The sequence below is a fragment of the Rutidosis leptorrhynchoides genome, chromosome 3, assembly GCF_046630445.1.
Source record: "Rutidosis leptorrhynchoides isolate AG116_Rl617_1_P2 chromosome 3, CSIRO_AGI_Rlap_v1, whole genome shotgun sequence".
In the NCBI taxonomy this organism is placed as follows: Eukaryota; Viridiplantae; Streptophyta; class Magnoliopsida; order Asterales; family Asteraceae; genus Rutidosis; species Rutidosis leptorrhynchoides.
The window spans coordinates 625,992,301-626,003,238 of NC_092335.1; the positions used below are offsets into that span (position 1 = coordinate 625,992,301).

Below are 10,938 nucleotides of genomic sequence, written 5' to 3' on the forward strand. Positions count from 1 at the left end.
CTTGTTAGTACAACGACCGCCTCGCTCGATTATAATAGCCAACGCAACCAAAATTCCTACATGATATAAAGGTACGCAAGGAGTAACATCACAACACAATCCAAAATCCTAGTTAGTTCACCTACACACTAAGGCACTAACCAAGTCCCCGTCCGACCCGTTCACCTACAAGTCCCGCAGCAAATAAGCACACACATAAGTCTAAGTCTAGGCACTTACCTCAAGTCATCTAAATCCCTTAAACCATGCTCTGATACCACTTGAAACAACCCAACCCGTATTAAAACCGGCCCATAAAAATTTTTCCTTTTAATGCGCGTTAAATAATACTTTAGGTCTCATTACACAATTTCCAAAACATATTTGTTACCAAAGTAAGTTCAACGAACTTAAAACATACATTAATAATTTAAACTCCTTAATACAATGGTTCATTAATTAAATCGTAAATCGGTTATAAACATTATGACCCGACTAGTTACGTTTACACAAAACCGAGCATGGTGATTTGGGACTACGCTACCCAAATCTTAATCAAGTCCAAAAGCAAGATCTTCTAAAGCAACCTAGCCAAGATCTCTAATTCCCAAGCTTACCCGAGCCGCCAAGCATACGAACCTATAAAAATATCAACAACGAGAGGGTAAGCTAACGCTTAGTGAGTGAAAATATACTACATACATATATATGCATAAAATGGACACGCCACACAAATATCCAAATACTGTATACTGGAGCATCCAAGCATAAAGGCAAGCTAGTCTAAGCATACCGTAAGATCACTAAGCAATGAGCTAAAGATACATCCACAAAATATAAGTTCACCAACAACGATGTGAACAATGCCAATAAACTACACCTGGAGGGTTAGCAATATCACGACAAAACAACGTTATACGTATATATATATATATATATATATATATATATATATATATATATATATATATATATATATATATATATATATATATATATATATATATATATATATATATAACTCGAATAACATAAAATGCTTACACTTACAACGCAATAACCATGGTTAACCAAATCTTCGCAAGGGAATAACTTCGCGAAACAAGTCATCGATGTTCATAACAACCATTAGTGCACTTAACACTTCGTACACTAACCCCACAGGTGGCATCTTAACACTTCGATACTTCACCCCAGGTGGCGTCTTAACACGTCGACACTTCACCCCGAGTAGTGTCTTAACACTTCGACACTTCACTCTTCATTTTACTTGAGGTGGCATCTTAACACGTCGATACTTCACCTCGAGTGGCACCTTAACACATCGGCACTTCACCCGTTATTCTCTTGGAGTGGCATCTTAGCACATCGATACTTCACTCCGGGTGGTGTCTTAACACATCGACACTTCACCCCTCACATTACTTTAATTGGTGTCTTAGCACATTGACACTTCACTCGTTACGTGAAATGTGGTGTCTTAGCACATCGACACTTCACATCTCAAGCTACAATAAATAAATACATTATATACCTACGCATATAATTATTCCACTCACTATATTAACCCTTCGTCATTGGGGTTATATAAGTCCACATCACACGCCCATGTGATAACGTACACACAAAGTGTGCACCTCGCCAAAGGTGGTCAACCAAAACGCACAACCGTGCCAATTGGACCTATACACAAGTCCATCAAATCCACCTATATGTGAAGTGAGCTCTATAACCGAGAACCACTTCACCCGACCCGCACCCATCCTACACATACATATGCACATATGATATTAACACTCACCTTGTCGCCTTGAAGAAATGCTTCCAAGTAATTCGCAACTCGTCAATGGAAAGTACCTAATCCATTATCACAAATTCAACAACACACTTAGATTGGATTTACAAACCAACCCAATTTGACACTTAGTGCAAATTCGACCCAAATGCACTTCCAAGGACAAACCACGCCCAAACTAACCAATAATCACTAACACAAGTGATAATGGTCCTAATATGCCAATTAAACCCGAACACAAGTGTTAAACACTTATCGTTCTCAAAATCGCCCATAAACCCTAATTTTGACCCATAAGGTCAAAATCTCACCATTTACAAGTTTTGACACCAAAACATGTTTAACTCGGTTTTATACTTCAACTTAATCCATTTTAAGTTTACAAACCTCATTGAATCGACATTCGGGTTATAATCCTCAACAAACCCTAATTTCGACTCTATTCAAAATTAGTCAACCACAGGAACCCTAAAAGTCTCCAAAACATTAATAATCACTAACACTAGTGATTATACACCATTCTCAAGTCTTAAACGTGGTTAAATCATTAACCAACCCAAAACCCGCCTTTAACACTTACAAACCCGAATCTTGGTGTTAATCTTCAATTAACAACTAAATGAGTTCCATCTATGAATCAAACAATCAAAAGCCCCAAATTTGAATGATGAACACGAAAATGAAATTCGGAGTTAGAGCTTACCACTAGTATCACCGTGTAGCTAAGAACGAGGAGAACAACCTAGTCAACTACGCCCAAGATCAAATACCGCTTCTTCCTTTCCAAAAATCCCTTTGAATTCAATTGGGTGTTTGAGTTTTTTGAGAGAAAATTGAAATGAAAAGGGAAAAGAAATTAGGAAATGAAAGGAGTGGATGAGATTTAAGATCTCAATCTGGTTCAAACGTAAAAAGACCAAAATGCCCCTCACTTTGCCTAAATATTGCGAAAACAGGAACCAGTTCAGCAGAAATGCTGCGCCGTGGCATAAATGGTCGCGCCGCGACCTATACCGTGGTCTGGTGCCTTCTTTACCATACTTTCTGATCCAGATTCTAATGTGTTGCCACGCCGCGGCCTTCTGTGTCGCGCCGCGACACAAGGCGTGACCTGACATAATAAATCATATACAGGGAAAACGGGGTGTTACAATTATGTTTTTGAGCAACCCTACAATATGCATTTTCACTTGATCACTTTTATGATTATTCAATGACTACAATACACGACTTGACACAAAATGATCAAACATACTATGTCATTCAAAATCAAAGTAAACAAATAGTGAGTTTAAAATCTCTAAACGAAATCATCCAAATGAAAAACATATAGTGTTGTTTTAAGTTTTTATGTCTCATGTAAGGAAATACTCTGCTTCTATGTGTTTCACCATATTCTATTTTGTTATTGAAAAGATCTCAGTTTGTTAAATGTCGAATGCTTTAATGTAATGATTATAATGACAACTTTAACATTAGTTTGCTATTTAACTTGTTACAAGACTATACATAATCACCATATTATGACTGACATCACAGGTCAAACTACAAAAACCCGACAAAAACATAAAACAAACACCATCAAATGTTACTGATGTAACGTTAGCGCCATTGGTATTCAAAGTATTGGAGAACCAGGAAGACAACGATGTTGAGAATCTCTTAATAAAATGTCAACTTTAGTGATTTCAAAATATATACACATACATATAGTTATGGAAGTTGAAATAGAAAATGGACAACTATAATGAGAGAACAAATAAGTATGTTAAATTGTTTGAGGTATAAGAAACTAAATAACACAAATCAACTTCTTGAGTTATACGCATGCTAGTATTAGAGGATTTTTTTTAAAATAGTAATTTTATTAACCTCTCTTTTAAAAATGGAAATTTTACAAAATTCATTACGAAAATGGTAAAACCGAAGTTCTAAACTTCGGTTTTGCCAAATCCGAAGTTTGGAACTTCCGTTTTGGTGCTTTATTCGTTTACTATGCTGACTAGCTGACTGGACTGGCAAACGTGTCAAAACCGAAGTTCCAAACTTCGGTTTTGCTTTAAATTCCAGCTACCGCTTTTACTGTAAACTTATCCCATTAATTACTCTTAATCCGTTAAAAACAAAACTGACGAATCCGAAGGTGCCACGTGGAAACCGAAGTTTCAAACTTCGGTTTTGGGTCTGTATAAATCTGAAGTCCGATACTTCGACTCTCACACACAAATCACAATCCCAAACAAAAAAAAATTGAAAAAACCTCCTATTTTCAACAAAAAAAAAGGCTCAAACGAATCAAGTACGTGTTAATCGGAGCTAATTGATAGTTCTTTATTATTTTTACAAGCGGAAAGGAATCATAGATCATATGCAATTTTTACCAAGAAGCTTGACGAGGACGTGTTGATCAAACCAAGAAGATCTGATCTGAGCTTTTGGCAGCATATTTCAGGGCTACAAAACGAAACAATTGATGAGAGGGTGCAGGTGTATCTTGATAATGTGGGGTTAGGTTTAGTTTGTAGATTGGGTAAACAAATACTCGATTGGTCACTTTTTATTGCTATGGTTGAAAGATGGCGCCCGGAGACGCATACGTTTCATTTACCGATTGGTATAAAATCATTACCTTATATATATTAATTATTTATTTCAATATATATATATATATATATATATATTATAATCCATATTAATATATGTAGGAGAAGCAACTATAACGTTGCAAGACGTTCAGGTTTTATGGGGTTTACCAATAGACGGGGTGGTTGTATCCGGTATTTGGTATGAAACAAATGATAGGAATTGGATACCGTTTGTCATTACCTACTTAGGGATCGCTGCTGAAGCTATTGGTGATAGGGGTATACAGAAAGGGAGGATATTACTTTCTGTTTTAATGGCGGAGTTGGCAGAAAATGTTGGAGACACTATCGAGTCTCACCAACAGCGGGCTAGAGTATACATTTTAGCTCTGATGAGCGGCGTTCTATTTTCTGATTCTAATGCCTACGATGTCCCTTTAAGTTTATTGCATACCATCATTGACTTGAGTTCAGATAGACGTATAAGTTGGGGTAGTGCGGTTCTCGCACATCTTTATAGAAATTTGTGTAAAGCGGCCACAAACTATGAAGTCAAGGCCATTAATGGTGCGCTACTTTTAGTACAACAGTGGGTGTATGAACGAATTCCATCCATCGCGCTAATTCTCAAAAATGATGTACGCATTATTCCAGTGGACCTGCCACCGAACCAGATTCCACTGATTCGAGCACCCTATGGTTCGAGGTATATCATTGTTACTGTATACCTTTAGTTACTGTAACTATATTCATTTATATGTGTTATTCATATGTAGGTGGCATGGTAAACGGACAAACAAAAATACGTCAGCACATGTATTGTCTACGTATCGCTCCCTACTTGCGGCATTAAAGCCTAGACAGGTAACACTTATTTGGTATGAAACTATAGAAGCTATGTTAAAGTCAAAACATTTATTAAGTATTATAATATGTTGATGCAGTTTATATGGCAACCCTATGATTTGTTATTGAGCCGACTACCCCGGCAGTGCATAGCTGACAGAGCCTTATGGTCATACCGTGGTGCTATTATATTGGCTACTATTGAGACACATCTACCCAATCGGGTTTGTAGGCAGTTTGGATGGGGTCAGCCTATTCCAAGTGTTGAACACTTGCTTCCCGCTCAGACGCATCATTATTTACATAAGACAAACATTTGCATGAAAAAAGTGCTGATCTGAGGGCTATTGTCCCCCACGTCACGTACATCGGACAATGGAATGACCGAGCCAATCGTTTATTTGTTGGTAGGGATGGTGGGGGTGTGAGTAGAGATTACTATGACTGGTACAAGGCTCGCACAGTTGTGCACATTACAGATCCCGAAATCGATGACGGCACCAACACATATCCCAATTGGGCAGGGACTACTAATGTATATGTAAGTAACAATTGTGTAATATTTTTATTATTTATAAATAATAACCTCACGATCGATAAACTTTTGTTATAATATTGGTTTACTTATAACTATATACAGGAGGAAGGGCTTTGAAGGATGCAAGATATGGCATTTGCACAAATGCAACCAAACAGTCAACCTAACCCGCAAGCATTTTATGACATGCCACATCAGCTACTTTCATACGCGCATCATAATCAGCCAGGTGCTCCATTTGAATACTATCCGTCACAAAACTTCGAGTTCTCGGCTAATGATTACGGTGATCAGGCGCATTATCATGATCCTCACCAAACGTATCATAACCCTCATGACACATACATTACCCCTCGAAACACATATAATACCCATCAAAACGTCTACAATACCTATCAGAACGTCTTCAATACCCATACAAACATATACAATACCCCGTTGAACACGCATCATGGATCATCCTCTCGGACCCCTCAAGAAACACATCATGGATCTTCCTCTCAGACCTCCCACCGAACATATGTAGGTGGCTCGTCCTCTCGAAGCCCTCTTGACGTGAGTGTTTCTGATTACCCACTTGAGGATGAGCCTGTCGAGGATTTAACCATGGGCGATGATGAAAACCGGCAACAAGTACCGCGGAGGAGTCAAAGACAAACACAACCAACAAGGTGTGGAACCGGTCATCACCTACGATATATACATGGGGGACGTCATGGTCATTGATTAGTTGTATTTATTTTATATTCGTTGTAATGTTTATCTTTTGGACTTGTTTAAATATATATTGCGTTTGTGATTTACATTTAGTATCGTTTTTAAACAAAAATAACAACTAGTTTATTTTAAATAATAATAACAACAAATAACAATAGATTATTTAAAACAACAATAACAATAGTTTATTTTAAACAACAACAACACAAGTCTCTGGGTAGATCCACCGTATTTAAAGAACACCTTTATTAACTCCTTGCGTGTAATGTTAAGGATTTTAACCTTCACAATAGGGCAAAAGATAGAACAATTTTATAGCACCAAAACAGCTCCCTCACGTATGCCTTTGACACCTTCATACTTCCCATGAACACCATCGATGATCTTGCTAGATATTATTCTTCGAATAGTACCCGTAGTGTCCTATTAAACATAAATGAATATAATTACATTAACCTGTTTTAGTCAACGCAATACAATTATGAAAATATACATAAGTTGGTGATGTAAACTCACTTTCAGTGTTATAGACAGATCACCGAGATCATTTTTCTCACAAGTCTTAACAACACCAACAACTTGATGAACTGGTAAAAAATCTATGCTGCCTCAGAATGCTTGCTATATCAGATCTACCTGCAGTTACAACAATACACCTACAACAATACACCTAGACTGTTGGCTTATGGTTTTAAAAATGAGTATACAATTTTGTTGTTTACCTCCGTACGGATATGCAAACTCCATCGCATGTAGCCACAGATCCAGTGTAAACGAATCATCCACTTCAGGTCTGTTTATTATTTCCCTTACAAAATCTTGCGTAGATATATCATCCACAACGTTATTCTCGTTATTTCGAAGTTCATACGCATCTTGGAAAATACCAGTGGGTCCAGGGATTCGGTACGATAATTTGTTCTTTTTGTTAGACTCGGAACCGCGCAGAACAGGTCATGGTGGTGAAATACGTTGCTTTTATTTTTGACGGTTTCGTTGGGGGGACTCTAACGGTCAGGGGAATGGTGGCGACTCAGTCGGCACCAAAATGGTTTCAGTGGGTTTTGAAACTGATACAAATTGAGTGGGGTCGGAATCATCAATGTCAAGTAGGTATTCCCATCCATCGTTCTCATCATTGGCCATTTTTTTAGAATGTGATTTAGTGTTTTTTGTAGTTTTCAACTGGTGATTTCACTGATACATAAAACTCAGTTTGATGTGTTTGAAATGTGGTTGTGTTGTATGTGATGTTGTTATTGAGAATGAAGTTTCAAGTGATATAAATAGATGTAGAAAATCATAGATTTCGACCTGCAAAAGCAAGATTCGAGTTAAAAGAGAACAAAATATGGCAGGACCAAAATCGAAGTTTCAAACTTCGGTTTTGTCGAAAAGCCTGCAAAACTGAAGTTTCAAACTTCGGTTTAGGGCACGGGTGGCAAAAGATTGTACACATGTCAGCCTAGTCACTGTGTAAACGAATAAAACACCAAAACCGAAGTTTCAAACTTCGGATTTGGCAAAACCGAAGTTTGGAACTTCGGTTTTACCATTTTCGTAATGAATTTTGTAAAATTTCCATTTTTGCAAGTGACTTTAATAAAATTACTATTTAAAAAAAAAAAATCAGTATTAGAGTGCTCCCAATGGAGGAAGTTCTCCATCCTTAGTCTTGGGTGCCACATCAGCGCCACATTAGCACTTGCTTCCCAAGACTAAACCAGGACTAAACACTCCCAGCCATGACATACTCTCTCAAATAAATTGGGACCCACTTATATTATTTAATTAAAGAATGTACAAGTTTTAATACTACTCGTACAATAAATAAATACATTTGCTCCGTCCTCAAAAATTTCACAAAAGGGCTAACACAAGCACTAACACAAGGACTAACAGGAGGACTAGCCGTTGCCAATGGCGTCCTCCTGGACTAAGGTGTGGATGGAGAGCAAGACGTTACCAATGGGAGCAACCTTAGAGTAACCATCATAATATTCAAGTGTGCAGAAATATTCAATATTCAACATGTCACCCAGTTATTGCCATAAACATCGTTACCAAGTTTTTATATTGCATGCAATAGATCACCATTTTTAGATTTTATAACATCGCTTGACATTATTAAAAACGACACACACTTATCTGGATCAAATAATAATGGATGACCGGATACTTCTTCACTCGTTGGCTCGAGAACAAAAAAGAAAATGTATGCATTATTTTAGTTTATTTCATTTTTTATTAGAGCTTTCCCAACCATGACACTCGTCTTCATATTAACATAGTGCCACATCAGCGCCATATCACCATTTCCTACTCATTTTCTTTCCATCACTAACCCATCACAATTCACTTTCAATCATGACATACCATCACATGTACCCACATTTATTATTTTAATATTACATTTATTATTATTAATAATATTATTTATAGTTATATTATACATAAATATAAAATAAATTATACATTATTATTATTATTTAATATATACTCCAATACACTCCATATTATTTATATATTTATAATTCGTATTAAAATTTTTATTTATTTATTATTATTTCATAAACGAGAAAAACATATTATGTGCTCCATTATTCATAGTGGCGGGCCCCATAATGTAATAAAAAATAAAAAAAGGCTAAGGATAAAGATCATCTTCTTCCCTTTATCACCTCAACAACTCATATGATATTTTCAATTTCTGAACAATCAATCACAATTCTCAAATTAAAATGATATCAAAATAAAATAAAATTTAAATACTAGGAACAAAGAAAATATGCTCGTGATGAAATCTGTTTCAAAACCACGAAATGGAGTACGAGCTTCAATTGACGACAGATTGGTGACTTACTCCTAATGGTGCCATGAAATTGGCAACCAAATTGGCAGAAGAAAGACAATCCCGTTGAGAGTGCTCTTATTGAAATGCAAAATTACACACCCCATATTTGTCCACTAATATATACATGTTCACCGATATAATTGAACCTACAACCTTTTGATTGCTCTTGATTGTTCATTTGTTTGAAATTATAGGTTAATTTCATATCTATTAACATTGTGGTTTAAAATTATAACAGACGTTTTCTAATTAACCATGTCTAACAACTAATATAGTTTATGTCTCAATGATTTAAACTACCGACTAAAGTATACGGGTGATCATACCTTGACTTTTTACTGAGAAGGACATCAAAGATGAGGTCATAAACTTCAGGATGGTTGTCGCTAAGATCACATCCTGCTGTTTTGATAGCGACATCATCCTTAAGTGTGTCCTTTAACATAAATTTACCTTTGGTGAGAGTGAAGATATACAAGTGTCTAGAGGCGAAGCCAGGATTAAACAATAGGAGAGGCTTACTTGGAAATTTAAAAAGCAAACCTAATAAAAATAAAAGTGATCAAATTCTTGGATGGTTGTCGCTAAGATCACATCCTGCTGTTTTGATAGCGACATCATCCTTAAGTGTGCCTTTTAACGGAAATTTACCTTTGGTGAGAGTGAAGATATACAAGTGTCTAGAGGCGAAGCCAGGATTAAACAATAGGAGATGCTTACTTGGAAATTAAAAACGCAAACCTAATAAAACTAAAAGTGATCAACTTCTTATGTATATAATCTATTTTATATGTTTAATGCGTATATAGATAACTACTTCTATTAAACATATAAAAAATGCTACTATAAAATTTGCATTATGAAAGTAAACTTGTGAATATGACCCATGTAAAATTTGCATTATGATTGTTCATTTGTTTAATGCGTATATGACCCATGTAAATAATTGATAAGTAAACTTGTACGATATGTTTTAGTTGATATATTCTCTATTCAGTTTTGGAAGATTCGTAACAACAAACAATTAGGTTAGATGAATAATTGAGAGAGACTTAGTTAAATTAATTAAGTATGAGCTATTTATACATTGGAATTGGGCCTATTGGGGGAGGCTGAGTACCCATTTGTCCCCTCCATGTCTCCGCTACTGCAAGTGCATAAATCAAGCAAAATCAACCACAATACTACCACAAACTATCAATTGCAAAGATGGTAAATGGGGTCTAAAACTGCAATGAATAATATTTTCTTTAGAATAATAAAAAAAAGTCTAATATGTGTTGGACTTCAAGATGAGCGATCAATAACCAGTGTTCCAACCCAAGTACATGCATGTATGTATGGTTTTCAAGTTTTAGTCATGTTTTCCGTTGATTTAGATTAGTGGTGTTAGTAGTTATCTCAACTGTTTTACCAATAGAGTCATGCATAACCCCATGTTTTCCTCCCTTGTTTACATGCATTTAGTTGAAAATCAGTCATAGTGCTAGGTGCACGTTTACATTCCAATTACTGTCAATTAATTAATATAAAGTATAAATCATGTTAAAACACTCTAACAATGCTAAGCAAGAAACAAATTGAGAATAAAACTCACCAATTTCATTTCACTCTCTTATATTGT

At 35.9% G+C, this 10,938-nt stretch overlaps 1 protein-coding gene across 1 annotated transcript; it reads left to right on the plus strand.

Moving 5' to 3' along the window:
- The first annotated feature begins 3,508 nt into the window (after positions 1 to 3,508).
- On the plus strand, positions 3,509 to 5,860 carry LOC139902324 (serine/threonine-protein phosphatase 7 long form homolog). The gene is made up of 7 exons (XM_071884964.1): positions 3,509 to 3,556; positions 4,217 to 4,388; positions 4,609 to 5,065; positions 5,136 to 5,223; positions 5,304 to 5,440; positions 5,536 to 5,746; positions 5,846 to 5,860. Exons 1-7 carry the CDS (start codon positions 3,509 to 3,511, stop codon positions 5,858 to 5,860), a joined length of 1,128 nt encoding a protein of 375 aa, XP_071741065.1.
- Positions 5,861 to 10,938: the final 5,078 nt, after the last annotated feature.